At 48.8% G+C, this 16,269-nt stretch overlaps 1 protein-coding gene across 2 annotated transcripts in view; it reads left to right on the top strand.

Annotated features, from left to right (window-relative positions):
• ttc33 (tetratricopeptide repeat domain 33) overlaps positions 1-15,284 on the top strand; it is a 91,422-nt gene extending 76,138 nt beyond the window's left edge. For both annotated transcript variants that reach the window (XM_078215269.1, XM_078215270.1), the window contains exon 4: positions 13,794-15,284. In XM_078215269.1, coding sequence (XP_078071395.1) covers positions 13,794-14,129 — 336 coding nt within the window. In that variant the 3' untranslated portion in view covers positions 14,130-15,284. The remainder of the gene's footprint in view (positions 1-13,793) is intronic.
• Positions 15,285-16,269: the final 985 nt, after the last annotated feature.

Genomic DNA, 16,269 nt, shown 5'->3' with positions numbered 1-16,269 from the left:
CTAAAAGCGACAGTCTTTCTCTCTACTGCGCCAGACTCTCTTTAACTGAGAGCCTGGCTGAAGGGGCAGTGAGAAGGTACAGGTCAGCAGAAAGCGGGGAAAGGACAGGGTGGTTTTAAAACTGCTCCAAAGCCAAACACTTTCTAATTTGGTGATCTTCTCCAATTATACCAAAAAACCCAAACATGAATGGAGAGGAGGGCGCAGGAAATTGGCAGGGCTGTGCACACCCCCTCACTGGGACAATAGACAGACCCGAATTCACCCCCTCACTGCAGCAATAGACAGACCCGAATTCACCCCCTCACTGGGACAATAGACAGACCCGAATTCACCCCCTCACTGCAGCAATAGACAGACCCGAATTCACCCCCTCACTGGGGCAATAGACAGACCCGAATTCACTCCCTCACTGGGACAATAGACAGACCCGAATTCACCCCCTCACTGGGGCAATAGACAGACCCGAATTCACTCCCTCACTGGGGCAATAGACAGACCCGAATTCACCCCCTCACTGGGACAATAGACAGACCCGAATTCACTCCCTCACTGCAGCAATAGACAGACCTGAATTCACCCCCTCACTGGGACAATAGACAGACCCGAATTCACCCCCTCACTGCAGCAATAGACAGACCTGAATTCACCCCCTCACTGGGACAATAGACAGACCCGAATTCACCCCCTCACTGGGACAATAGACAGACCCGAATTCACCCCCTCACTGGGACAATAGACAGACCTGAATTCACCCCCTCACTGGGACAATAGACAGACCCGAATTCACCCCCTCACTGCAGCAATAGACAGACCCGAATTCACCCCCTCACTGGGGCAATAGACAGACCTGAATTCACTCCCTCACTGCAGCAATAGACAGACCCGAATTCACCCCCTCACTGCAGCAATAGACAGACCCGAATTCACCCCCTCACTGGGACAATAGACAGACCCGAATTCACCCCCTCACTGCAGCAATAGACAGACCCGAATTCACCCCCTCACTGGGACAAAAGACAGACCTGAATTCACCCCCTCACTGGGACAATAGACAGACCCGAATTCACCCCCTCACTGCAGCAATAGACAGACCCGAATTCACCCCCTCACTGGGACAAAAGACAGACCTGAATTCACCCCCTCACTGGGACAATAGACAGACCCGAATTCACCCCCTCACTGCAGCAATAGACAGACCCGAATTCACCCCCTCACTGGGGCAATAGACAGACCCGAATTCACCCCCTCACTGCAGCAATAGACAGACCCGAATTCACCCCCTCACTGGGGCAATAGACAGACCCGAATTCACCCCCTCACTACAGCAATAGACAGACCCGAATTCACCCCCTCACTGGGGCAATAGACAGACCCGAATTCACCCCCTCACTGGGACAATAGACAGACCCGAATTCACCCCCTCACTGGGACAATAGACAGACCCAAATTCACCCCCTCACTGGGACAATAGACAGACCCGAATTCACCCCCTCACTGCAGCAATAGAGAGACCCGAATTCACCCCCTCACTGGGACAATAGACAGACCCGAATTCACCCCCTCACTGCAGCAATAGACAGACCCGAATTCACCCCCTCACTGCAGCAATAGACAGACCCGAATTCACCCCCTCACTGGGACAATAGACAGACCCGAATTCACTCCCTCATTGAGACAATAGACAGACCCGAATTCACTCCCTCATTGAGACAATAGACAGACCTGAATTCACCCCCTCACTGGGACAATAGACAGACCCAAATTCACCCCCTCACTGGGACAATAGACAGACCCGAATTCACCCCCTCACTGCTGCAATAGACAGACCCGAATTCACCCCCTCACTGCTGCAATAGACAGACCCGAATTCACCCCCTCACTGGGACAATAGACAGATCCGAATTCACCCCCTCACTGGGACAATAGACAGACCCGAATTCACCCCCTCACTGCTGCAATAGACAGACCCGAATTCACCCCCTCACTGCTGCAATAGACAGACCCAAATTCACCCTCTCACTGGGACAATAGACAGATCCGAATTCACCCCCTCACTGGGCAGTGGACAGACCCAAATTCACCCCCTCACTGCAGCAATAGACAGACCTGAATTCACCCCCTCACTGGGACAGTAGACAGACCTGAATTCACCCCCTCACTGGGACAATAGACAGATCCGAATTCACCCCCTCACTGGGACAATAGACAGACCCGAATTCACCCCCTCACTGGGACAATAGACAGACCCGAATTCACCCCCTCACTGGGACAATGGACAGACCCGATTCACCCCCTCACTGGGGCAATGGGCGGACACAGGCAGCACGGTGGTACAGTGGTTAGCATTGCTGCCTCACAGCGTCAGGGACGCGGGTTCGATTCTTGGCTTGGGTCACTGTCTGTGTGGAGTCTGCACGTTCTTCCCGTGTCTGCGTGGGTTTCCTCCGGGTGCTCCGGTTTCCTCCCACAGTCCAAAAATGTGCAGGTTTAGGTGGTTTGGCCATGTTAAAATTGCCCCTTAGTGTCCCGGGATGCGTAGGTTAGAGGGATTATCAGAGTAAATATGTGGGATTACAGGGATAGGGCCTGGGTGGGATTGTGGTCGGTGCTGACTCGATGGGCCGAATGGCCTCCGTCTGCACTGTAGAGATTCTATGATTCTTCTCTGATTGTATGGGTTCACTCCTCACAGACCAGTCAGGGAGACAGGCACAGCTTTCCCAGCAGTGATTTTGGTTTGAAATGCAGTCACTGTCTTTGTGCAGGAATTATAGCAGCCCCTTGACGCACAGCCAGATCTCACCGACAGTAATGAGAGAACACCCCCACCTGGAGGTCCCCCTCCAAACAACTCACCATCCTGACTTGGAAATACATCGCCGTTCCTTCACTGTCGCTGGGTCAAAATCCTGGAACCTCCTCCCTAACAGCACTGTGGGTGTACATACATCACATGGACTGCTGCGATTCAAGAAGGCAATTCGGTGGGCAGTAAATGCTCAAGGGGCCATGAGGGACGGGCAGTAAGTGCTGACCTGGCCAGTGACACCCATGTCCCCTGAATGAATAAAACAAAAGATGTTGAGAGAATCGGTTTTGAGTGATGTTGGTTTGGGGCCAGGAAAGCAGGGAGATCTCCTCCTGATCCATGGGATCCTTTACACTCATCATCCAGTGAGCTGGACCTCAGGATGTGGTGTTTTATCAGGAAACCAGGAGCAATAATAAACTAAATAAGAGTTTCACTCAGAAGGATGAGGGGGGATCTTATTGAAGCTTCCAGGATACTGCGAGGCCTGGATAGAGTGGACGTGGAGAGGATGTTTCCACTAGTAGGAAAAACTAGAACCGGAGGGTACAACCTCAGGCTAAAGGGACGATCCTTTAAAACAGAGATGAGGAGGAATTTCTTCAGCCAGAGAGTGGTGAATCTGTGGAACTCTTTGCCACAGAAGGCTGTGGAGGCCGGGTCATTGAGTGTCTTTAAGACAGAGATAGATAGGTTCTTGATTAATAAGGGGATCAGGGGTTATGGGGAAAAGGCAGGAGAATGGGGATGAGAAAAAAATCAGCCATGATTGAATGGCGGAGCGGACTCGATGGGCCGAGTGGCCTAATTCTGCTCCTATGTCTCATGGTCTTATGGTCAACAAATTTCAAACAAAAGCATTATTTTGCTGTTCCCATCTTGTATCTACTGCCTGTTCTATACACAGCTTCCAAACGGAGCCAAGGCAGAGCAGAGGGATGTAGCCGGGAGATAAGTGGGATTCCCTGCCCAGTGAAGCAGTTGAGGCTACCTCATTGAATGTTTTTAAGGCAAGGACAGATAAATGTTTGAACAGTAAAGGAATTAAGGGTTACGGTGAGCGGGCGGGTAAGTGGAGCTGAGTCCACGAAAAGATCAGCCATGATCTTATTGAATGGCGGAGCAGGCTCAAGGGGCCAGGTGGCCTACTCCTGCTCCTAGTTCTTATGTTCTTATCAATTCCACTGCCCTGCACCAACATAATGGGAGCCACAATTCGATAGAAGACCCTCGCTGAGGAACAGATGGGGTGTAGATGTGTGTAATTTTGTGTGTGTTGATATGTGTTCTCTTCCTCAGCAATAAAATCTCAATCAAATTGGAATTCCCAGCAGAAAGCTTTAATTTTGAGCTTTTCCTGAGTTAGATTTTGACTTCTCCAGACTGACTGTCAGTGTTTTTAACAGAAGTTGATTGTTGAGAAGTGCGTCTTTTTAGTGATGTGGCATTAGAATTCTATCTTGCTTTTAGCTCACTTACTGGAATTGGAGGAATGGCAGGCTATGCGAGTATATATTTACATAAAGCGTTTCAATCAGATTATCCGCACAGATCCCGAAATAAAGTTTATTCATTAGTCACAAATAAGGCTTACATTAACACTGCAATTAAGTTACTGTGAAATTCCCCTAGTCGCCACACTCCGGCGCCTGTTCGGGTCAATGCACCCTAACCAGCACGTCTTTCAGACTGTGGGAGGAAACCGGAGCACCTGGAGGAAACCCACGCAGACATGGGGAGAATGTGCAGACTCCACACAGACAGTGACCCAAACCAAGAATCGAACCCAGGTCCCTTGCAATGTGAGGCAGCAGTGTTAACCACTTAAATATGCTCGCTGTTAAAATCTCTTGGAAATAGCTGTATAGGAGATGTACCAGATACCAACCCCCTGTCTGTATTGTGGCACATTCCGTCCCAGGAATTCCAAAAACCTCTCACATCTCGAGAGAAAGCAAACATTGATATCAGATCCTGTGTGTCATTCTATCTTCCATCTGCTACAGCACAACACGGAACTATTTTATCATCCGTGTTACTCAGCTCAGTGCAATCTGGAACAGTCCCAATCTTGTAGACTCTTCCACCTCTCTGCAGTCCAGCTCATCACTGCTCCGTGTACAAGATATCACGGGTCATTACCACCCGCTGAACTGGAGACCCCGGGGTCATCACTCCGTATACTGGACCCAAACCCTTTTCCCATTCGCTGCCACTGCACACAATCCCAATGAACCCAAACCCCTTCCATTCGCTCTGATATTCATGATTAGCAGCAAGGATCTTTGGTTTTCGGCTCAGGATTTTTTTGGCCAGATCATTTAATATTTGATGACAATTTGTGAGACTTACAGCAATAAGACTGGTTGGAGTGCTCCCCATGAAGTATTTCACTGATGATATTGGGACACGTGGAGTTGATTATCTGTTATTTATTATTTAATCGCTGGAGCCAACAGCATCATGTTACTGAGTTAGCGTTGCAACATCAACACTGGCTGACAGCTGTGGCATATAAACTCGGTATTTATCTGTCTGCAAGCAGTACAGTTGACCTTTAATAATCTGGCTTAGTAGAGTGTTCACAGTATTCTTCAAACACACTCACCATTTCAAAATATCAACTGGAAACTGATCTGAGAACAAGAAATTGAAATCTGTATGATTGCCTTTGGCTGGTCACAGTGAGGAATAATCAGGGACAGGTAAAGCACGGGGTTAGATACAGAGTAAAGCTCCCTCTACACTGTCCCCATCGAACACTGCCAGAACAGGTACAGCACGGGGTTAGATACAGAGTAAAGCTCCCTCTGCACTGTCCCCATCAAACACTCCCAGGACAGGTACAGCATGGGGTTAGATACAGAGTTGAGCTCCCTCTGCACTGTCCCCATCAAACACTCCCAGGACAGGTACAGCACGGGGTTAGATACAGAGTAAAGCTCCCTCTGCACTGTCCCCATCAAACAATCCCAGGACAGGTACAGCACGGGGTTAGATACAGAGTAAAACTCCCACTACACTGTCCCCATCTAACACTCCCAGGACAGGTACAGCACGGGGTTAGATACAGAGTAATGCTCCTTCTACACAGTCCCCATCAAACACTCCCAGGACAGGTACAGCATGGGGTTAGATACAGAGTTGAGCTCCCTCTGCACTGTCCCCATCAAACACTCCCAGGACAGGTACAGCACGGGGTTAGATACAGAGTAAAGCTCCCTCTGCACTGTCCCCATCAAACAATCCCAGGACAGGTACAGCACGGGGTTAGATACAGAGTAAAACTCCCACTACACTGTCCCCATCAAACACTCCCAGGACAGGTACAGCACGGGGTTAGATACAGAGTAAAGCTCCCTCTGCACTGTCCCCATCAAACACTCCCAGGACAGGTACAGCACGGGGTTAGATACAGAGTAAAACTCCCACTACACTGTCCCCATCAAACACTCCCAGGACAGGTACAGCACGGGGTTAGATACAGAGTAAAGCTCCCTCTACACTGTCCCCCATCAAACACTCCCAGGACAGGTACAGCATGGGGTTAGATACAGAGTAAAGCTCCCTCTACACTGTCCCCCATCAAACACCCCCAGGACAGGTACAGCACGGGGTTAGATACAGAGTAAAGCTCCCTCTACACTGTCCCCCATCAAACACCCCCAGGACAGGTACAGCACGGGGTTAGATACAGAGTAAAGCTCCCTCTACACTGTCCCCATCAAACACACCCAGGACAGGTACAGCACGGGGTTAGATACAGAGTAAAACTCCCACTACACTGTCCCTGTCAAACTTACTAACCGTGCCTCCGATATTCTCATCCAAATTGTTTATATAAATGACAGTGGACCCAGCACTGATCCCTGCGGCACACCACTGGTCACAGGCCTCCAGTCTGAAAAACAACCCTGTGTCACCACCCTCTGTCTCCTACCAGCAGGACCATTTTGTATCCAATTGGCTCGTTCTCCCTGGATCCCATGTGATCTAATCTTACTGACAGTCTGCCATGTGGTACCTTGTACCTTCCAGGAACAGCCAATCTTTTTTTTGCCTCCTGTTTGTCAATTTTGAACCCATCAAGTGATACAACTGCTTCCCCATTCCCTATGACTTGGGCAGCATCTTCCTTGGGAAAGGCAGATGTATTCATGTTGAACTCAGAGCGAGGTGAGAGTGACTGCCTGAAACATCAGCATTTGGCCGTGACAAAATTGGAATCAATCAGAATCAATCGGCCACAACCTCAGGGTGAAGGGACGATCCTTTAAAACAGAGATGAGGAGGAATTTCTTCAGCCAGAGAGTGGTGAATCTGTGGAACTCTTTGCCGCAGAAGGCTGTGGAGGCCAGGTCATTGAGTGTCTTTAAGACAGAGATAGATAGGTTCTTGATTAATAAGGGGATCAGGGGTTATGGGGAAAAGGCAGGAGAATGGGGATGAGAAAAATATCAGCCATGATTGAATGGCGGAGCAGACTCGATGGGCCGAGTGGCCTAATTCCGCTCCTGTGTCTTATGGTCTTATGGAATCAGGGAAAACTCTCCACAAACCTGGCACTAAGGAAGATCGTTGTCCCAGAACATCGCAGCAGGAGTTCCTCAGGGGAGTGTCCTAGGCTGCTTCATCAATGATCTTCCTTCCATCATCACATTATAAGTGGGAATGTTCGCTGATGACTCCTCAATGTTCAGTATCTTCGCTCTTCCTCAAATTGTGAAGCACTCATGGCTATATGCAGCAAGAGCTGAACATTCAGGCTGATAACTCGGAATTGCACCAATACAAGTGCCAGACAACAACTGTCACCAAAGAGAGAGGATTTAACCATCTTCCCTTAACATTCATTGGCTGAATCCACATTCTAACATCCTGGAGGTTACCATTGACCAGAAGCTCAACTGGCCTCGCCATATAAATACTGTGGCTACAAGAGCAGGTCAGAGGCTAGGAATCCTGCGGCAAGTAACTCATCTCCTGACTTGACACCATCCGGGATAAAGCCGCCTGCTTTATTGGCACCCCATCCACCAGGTTAAACATCTATTTCCTCCACCACCAGTGCACAGTGGCAGCCGTGTGTACCATCTGCACGATGCACTGCACCAACTCACCAAGACTCCTTTGACAGCATCTTCCAAACCCCTGACCTCTACCATCTAGAAGGATAAGAGCCGCAGATACCTGGGAACACCACTACCCGGAGGTTCCCCTCCAAGTGGCACCCACCATCCTGAATTGGAAATATATCACTGTTCCTTCACTGTCGCTGGGTCAAAATCCTGGAACCCCATCCCTAACAGCACTATGGATGTACCTACATCACTTGGACTCCTGCAGTTCTAGAAAGTGGCTCACCACCACCTTCTCAAGGGGCAATTAGAGATGGGCAATAAATGCTGGACGAGCCAGCGACGCCCATATCCCCTGAATGAATTAAAAAAAACCCACAGCCATGTCCCTGCCTCCATACATTAATCTATTTTCTGACCCGACCTTGTTGTACAGGAAAGGGCTGGAGCCTGGACAGTTCTCTGTCTGCCTGGTACAGAGCTTGCTTTGGGTGTTGTGTGCCAGCAGTGTAACAATCCAGAAGCAATTGCAAACAGGGAGGGCATGACTGAGGGTCATCACCCTTTTGTGTGCAACCAGACTGAAACAGATACAAGGGGTTGCTATTAACATTCCAGCCGGTGTGGATTTGAATCTGATTGGAAATTATTATTCTGGCAAGGCTGCTGTGAATGTGGAAAGTAAAGCAGCTTCCTTCTGGAAACTAGTCCAAACTGGCTGGTCAGGATCCAGAGCAGCACGGTAGCACAGTGGTTAGCACTGCTGCTTCACAGCTCCAAGGACCTGGGTTCGATTCCCGGCTCGGGTCACTGTCTGTGCGGAGTTTGCACATTCTCCTCGTGTCTGCGTGGGTTTCCTCCCACAGTCCAAAGATGTGCGTGTTAGGTTGATTGGCTATGCTAAAGTTGCCCTTAGAGTCCTGAGATGCATAGGTTAGAGGGATTAGTGGGTAAATATGTAGGGATATGGGAGTAGGGCCTGGGTGGGATTGTGGTCGGTGCAGGCTCGATGGGCCGAATGGCCTCTTTCTGCACTATAGGGTTTCTATGTATAGGACCAGAGGATTGGAATAGAGCAATACAAAACCCTGCTCAGACCATATTAATGTACTGGGAGGTGTTGTGGACACCACACCTTCGGTAGGGTATGTAGATCTTGGAGGGAGTGCAGCAGAGATCTACCAAAATGACCCCTGGACTCCAAGGCTTGCCTTACATGGAGAGGTTACAGAAATTAAGGTTGTATTCTCTTGAATTTAGAAGGTTAAGAGGAATTTGTTCAAAGCTTTCAATATATTAAGTACAAGAAGTATGTCAATAGAGAGAAACTATTTCTGCTGCTTGGGGAGTCTAGACGATGGGACCAAGTCTAAATGCTGCCCCAGACGGCCATACACACGTCCCACAAAAAACATAAATTAGAGCCGGACTTTCCAAGAATAAAAACGGAAAATGCTGAAAAATCTCAGCAGGTCTGACAGCGTCTGTGGGGAGAGAATAGAGCCAACGTTTCGAATTTAAATAACCATTCATCAGAGCCCTTCTGACGAAGGGTCATCCGGACTCGAAACGTTGGCTCAATTCTCTCCCCACAGACGCTGTCAGACCTGCTGAGATTTTCCAGCATTTTCTGTTTTTGTTTCAGATTTCAGCATCTGCAGTATTTTGCTTTTATTTTTTCTAACAATGGAATTGGGAAACATTATGAAGTACCCCTGTGCATTGATTGTGTTGTATCGTAACACTGTGCATTGGTGTTGTACTGTAATGCTGTGCATTGTTGGGTGTTGTACAGTAACGCTGTACATTGTTGGGTGTTGTACAGCAATGCTGTACATTGTTGGGTGTTGTACAGTAACACTGTGCATTGTTGGGTGTTGTACAGTAACACTGTGCATTGTTGGGTGTTGTACAGTAACACTGCATTGTTGGGTGTTGTACAGTAACACTGCATTGTTGGGTGTTGTACAGTAATGCTGTGCATTGTTGGTGTTGTACAGTAACACTGCATCGTTGGGTGTTGTACTGTAACACTGTGCATTGTTGGGTGTTATAAAGTAACACTGTGCATTCTTGGTGTTGTACAGTAACGCTGTGCACTGTTGGGTATTGTACAGTAACACTGTGCATTGTTGGTGTTGTACAGTAACATTACATTGGGTGTTGTACTGTAACGCTGTGCATTGTTGGGTGTTGTACAGTAATGCTGTGCATTGTTGGGTATTGTACAGTAACACTGTGCATTGCTGGGTGTTGTATAGTAACGCTGTGCATTGTTGGATGTTGTACAGTAACGCTGTGCATTGTTGGGTGTTGTATAGTAACGCTGTGCATTGTTGGGTGTTGTACAGTAACACTGTGCATTGTTGTGTGTTTTACAGTAACACTGCATTGTTGGGTGATTTACAGTAACGCTGTGCATTGTTGGGTGTTGTACAGCAACGCAGTGCACTTTTGGGTGTTGCACTGTAACACCATTGTTGGGTGTTGTATAGTAACACTGCATTGTTGAATGTTGTACAGTAACACTGTGCAATGTTGTACAGTAACACTGCATTGTTGAATGTTGTACAGCAACACTGTGCAATGTTGTACAGTAACACTGCATTGTTGAATGTTGTACAGCAACACTGCATTGTTGGTTGTTGTACTGTAACACTGCATTGTTAAGTGTTGTACAGTAATGCTGTGCATTGTTGGGTGTTGTACTGTAACACTACATTGTTGGGTGTTGTACTGTAACGCAGTACCTTGTTGGGTGTTGGACTGTAACGCTGTGCAATCTTGGGTGTTGTACTGTAACACTCCATTGGGTGTTGTACTGTAACGCTGTGCATTGTTGGATGTTGTAGAGTAATACTGTGCATTGTTGGGTGTTGTACAGTAACACTGCATTGTTGGATGTTGTACGGTAATGCTGTGCATTGTTGGGTGTTGTACAGTAACACTGTGCATTCTTGGTGTTATACAGTAACACTGCATTGTTGGATGTTGTACAGTAACACTGTACATTGTTGGGTGTTGTACAGCAACACTGCATTGGGTGTTGGACAGTAACACTGTGCATTGATGGATGTTGTACAGTAACACTGTGCATTGTTGGGTGTTATACCGTAACACTGTGCATTGTTGGATGTTGTACAGTAACACTGTGCATTGTTGGGTGTTATACCGTAACACTGTGCATTGTTGGATGTTGTACAGTAACACTGTGCATTGTTGGGTGTTATACCGTAACACTGTACATTGTTGGGTGTTGTACAGTAACACTGCATTGGGTGTTGGACAGTAACACTGTGCATTGTTGGATGTTGTACAGTAACACTGTGCATTGTTGGGTGTTATAAAGTAACACTGTGCATTGTTGGGTGTTATACCGTAACACTGTACATTGTTGGGTGTTATACCGTAACACTGTACATTGTTGGGATGTTGGCCTATATTGCGAGGGGGATAGAATATAAAAGCAGGGATGTCTTGATGCACCTGTACAGGGCATTGGTGAGGCCGCAGCTGGAATACTGTGTGCAGTATTGGTCCCCTTATATGAGGAAGGATATATTGGCATTGGAGGGAGTGCAGAGAAGGTTCACCAGGTTGATACCGGAGATGAGGGGTTTGGATTATGAGGAGAGGCTGAGGAGATTGGGTTTGTACTCGTTGGAGTTTAGAAGGATGAGGGGGGGATCTTATGGAGACTTATAAGATAATGCGGGGGCTGGATAGGGTGGAGGCGGAGAGATTCTTTCCACTTAGTAAGGAAGTTAAAACTAGAGGACACAGCCTCAAAATAAAGGGGGGTCGGTTTAAGACAGAGTTGAGGAGGAACTTCTTCTCCCAGAGGGTGGTGAATCTCTGGAATTCTCTGCCCACTGAGGTGGTGGAGGCTACCTCGCTGAATATGTTTAAAGCGCGGATGGATGGATTCCTGATCGGTAAGGGAATTAAGGGTTATGGGGATCAGGCGGGTAAGTGGTACTGATCCACGTCAGATCAGCCATGATCTTATTGAATGGCGGGGCAGGCTCGAGGGGCTAGATGGCCTACTCCTGCTCCTATTTCTTATGTTCTTACAGTAACACTGTGCATTGTTGGGTGTTGTACAGCAACACTGCATTGGGTGTTGGACAGTAACACTGTGCATTGTTGGATGTTGTACAGTAACACTGTGCATTGTTGGGTGTTGTACAGCAACACTGCATTGGGTGCTGGACAGTAACACTGTGCATTGTTGGATGTTGTACAGTAACACTGTGCATTGTTGGGTGTTGTACAGTAACACTGCATTGTTGGGTGTTGTACAGTAACGCTGTGCATTGTTGGGTGTTGTACAGTAACGCTGTGCATTGTTGGATGTTGTCCAGTAACACTGGGCATTGTTGGGTGTTGTACAGTAATGCTGTGCATTGTTGGGTGTTGTACAGTAACACTGGGCATTGTTGAGTGTCGTACCGTAACACTGTACATTGTTGGGTGTTGTACAGTAACGCTGTGCATTGTTGGTGTTGTACTGTAATGCTGTGCATTGTTGGGTGTTGTACAGTGACACTGTGCATTGTTGGTGTTGTACAGTAACACTGTGCATTGTTGGTGTTGTACAGTAATGCTGTGCATTGTTGGATGTTGTACAGTAACACTGTGCATTGTTGGTGTTGTACTGTAACGCTGTGCATTGTTGGGTGTTGTGCAGTAACACTGCATTGTTGGGTGTTGTACAGTAACACTGTACATTGTTGGGTGTTGTTCAGTAACGCTGTGCATTGTTGGGTGTTGTAGAGTCACACTGTATATTATTGGTGTTGTACAGTAACACTGTGCATTGTTGGGTGTTGTAGAGTAACACTGTACATTGGTGTTGTGCAGTAACACTGTGCATTGTTGGGTGTTGTAGAGTAACACTGTGCATTGTTGGGTGTTGTAGAGTAACGCTGTGCATTGTTGGGTGTTGTACAGTAACACTGTGCATTGTTGGGTGTTGTACAGTAACGCTGTGCATTGTTGGGTGTTGTACAGTAACGCTGTGCATTGTTAGTGTTGTACAGTAACACTGTGCATTGTTGGGTGTTGTAGAGTAACGCTGTGCATTGTTGGGTGTTGTACAGTAACGCTGTGCATTGTTGGTGTTGTACAGTAACACTGTGCATTGTTGGGTGTTGTAGAGTAACGCTGTGCATTGTTGGGTGTTGTACAGTAACACTGTACATTGGTGTTGTGCAGTAACACTGTGCATTGTTGGGTGTTGTAGAGTAACACTGTACATTGGTGTTGTATAGTAACGCTGTGCATTGTTGGATGTTGTACAGTAACACTGCATTGTTGGGTGTTGTACAGTAACGCTGTACATTGTTGGGTGTTGTAGAGTAACGCTGTGCATTGTTGGGTGTTGTACAGTAACACTGTACATTGTTGGGTGTTGTACAGTAACACTGTGCATTGGGTGTTGTACAGTAACACTGTGCATTGTTGGGTGATTTACAGTAACACTGCATTGTTGGCTGTTTTACAGTAACACTGAGCATTGTTGGGTGTTGTACAGTAACGCTGTACATTGTTGGGTGTTGTACAGTAACACTGTGCATTGGGTGTTGTACAGTAACACTGTGCATTGTTGGGTGATTTACAGTAACACTGCATTGTTGGCTGTTTTACAGTAACACTGTGCATTGTTGGGTGTTGTACAGTAACACTGTGCATTGTTGGGTGATTTACAGTTACACTGCATTGTTGGCTGTTGTACAGTAACACTGAGCATTGTTGGGTGTTGTACAGTAACGCTGTACATTGTTGGGTGTTGTACAGTAACGCTGTACATTGTTGGGTGTTGTACACTGATGATCACAATGCGGTTTGGGGAGCTCCTGGCGATTGTTCTGACTGTTCACTGCCACTGTCTTGTTCTCCAGGCTTTGAGAAGTTTCCAGAGAGCACTGCACATGTGCCCAGCCGAGAGCTCATTGTGGGAGGAAGACCTGGCCTGGGCACTGGAACTGCAGAAAAGACAGCAGCAGCTTGGCGCGATGGTTTCCACGGAGAGACAGGAAGCCAGCAGACCGCTACCAGACTACGACTTTGAGAGCGAGGAGCTGGTGGAGGCATGTGCAGCTATTGCGGAGAGGGACAGGCGTCCTGCAGTGACCAGAACCAGCATCTTTATCACAACCTCACAGGGGACGGAGTGTGTGACTGATACTGCCAGTCAGCTGAGGCAGGCTGATCACAGCTTCATCCAAGCCCGATAACCATAGCCTTTCACTACACAGCTCAGCCCACTAGACATGTACCCACCCTCTCTCAGAGGCTCTGTGAGTTCACAGTGTTTACTGCGTCGTCCTGCTTATTTGTAATGACGCCTCACTGTCCACTGGAACAAGTTGCCTGGTTTCTATGGTATTCCCTATCCACACCGGCAGTTTATAATTATCCTGTCACTCAGCTTGTAACTGGTTAAACCCGTCTTCCTCTGTCTGCATCCAACAGGTACCCACTGTTTGGGATGGAGGGAGAGAAAGGGGGGGCACAACGTGCACCCCCTCACTCTACCCTTGATCTGGTGACATTCTCCACGATGTGAGTGTAGTTCCTGTCTGCTCTTTGTGTTGCTATAGTGGAGCGAAACCCACAACACTGTCCCTCAAGGCCATCCCCCGGGCACTGCCAGTCCTCATGGGGATGCCCTGGGTACAGATGACCGCTCGTGGTGTTCCCCCGAGGTCACTCGCCCACATAGTGATCTCCCAGGGATCTCATGGTCCCTCCAGGTGATCTCTGAACACCGCATAGACCCTCCTGGTGAATTCCGGATCTTGGACTGACTCTCCTGGTGATCTCCGGATCTCGGACTGACTCTCCTGGTGAATTCCGGATCTCGGACTGATTCTCCTGGTGAATTCCGGATCTCGGACTGACTCTCCTGGTGAATTCCGGATCTCGGACTGACTCTCCTGGTGATCGCCGGCACTCGGTCCTCCTCTCTGTCAGCCCACTGGTTTGGATGTGGTGCTGTCTGCTTTTCACTCGCTTTCTGACTGTAGGTTAACCAGGCCCAGAAACTCCAACTCGCAGAGTTCCCAAGGCTGTGTCAATCACCCCTAACCCCCCCGCCGGACCCTTGACATTGGTCTGCCTGCGTTCCAATGCTGAGTCACACTGCCTTTAACCCATCTCCAAAACAAGATCACTAATGAAGGAAGTGTCGAGTGGCAGTAATTCCGAGATTGTTCCATCAGTCTCTGATTTCTCTCCTGATTCACTCTCAGGAGGATTAATTCGAAATTATTGGATACTCCAGGAAATTCCCTGAGAGTTGGTGATACTGGAGCAGCCTGCACTATCTACGCAATCTGATTGATGCTGTACAGGACACTGTGAATAAAGCATTGCGTTATCGACCCGTACACTTCAAGTCGCATTTTCTTCTTTTCCCCCGCAGAGAAACAGAAAGAAAGCATTGAGCAATTCAAACCAGACTCTCCCCCCCATTTAATCCCCTCCCACACCCCCATGTACCCTCTCCCCCATCACTGACTCTCCCCATTCCCCCCCCCACACCCCCATGTACCCTCTCCCCTATCACTGACTCTCCCCATTCCCCCCCCACACCCCCATGTTCACTCTCCCCCATCACTGACTCTCCCCCCCATTCCCCCCTCCCACAGCCCCATGTACCCTCTCCCCTATCACTGACTCCCCCCATTTCCCCCCCCACCCCCATGTACTCTCCCCCCTATCACTGACTCTCCCCCCTTCCATTCCCCCTCCCACACCTCATGTACACTCTTCCCCCTATCACTGAGTCTCCCCCCCATTCCCCCTCCCACATCCCCATGTACACTCTCCCCTATCACTGACTCTCCCCCCATTCCCCCTCCCACATCCCCATGTACACTCTCCCCCATCACTGACTCTCCCCCCCATTCCCCCTCCCACATCCCCATGTACACTCTCCCCCATCACTGACTCTCCCCCCCATTCCCCCTCCCACACCCCCCATGTACACTCTCCCCTATCACTGACTCCCCCCCCATTCCCCCCCCCACACCGCCATGTACACTCCCCCCATCACTGACTCTCCCCCCATTCCCCCTCCCACACCGCCATGTACCCTCTCCCCTATCACTGACTCCCCCCCCCATTCCCCCCACACCGCCATGTACACTCCCCCCATCACTGACTCTCCCCCCATTCCCCCTCCCACACCGCCATGTACCCTCCCCCCTATCACTGACTCCCCCCATTCCCCCCCACACCGCCATGTTCACTCCCCCTATCACTGACTCTCCCCCCCATTCCCCCTCCCACACCGCCATGTACCCTCTCCCCTATCACTGACTCCCCCCATTCCCCCCCACACCGCCATGTTCACTCCCCCTATCACTGACT

Source organism: Mustelus asterias, chromosome 6 (genome assembly GCF_964213995.1).
Source record: "Mustelus asterias chromosome 6, sMusAst1.hap1.1, whole genome shotgun sequence".
Taxonomy (NCBI): domain Eukaryota; kingdom Metazoa; phylum Chordata; class Chondrichthyes; order Carcharhiniformes; family Triakidae; genus Mustelus; species Mustelus asterias.
Note: the sequence above shows the minus strand (reverse complement) of the source record. Positions and strands in the feature narration are given on the sequence as shown.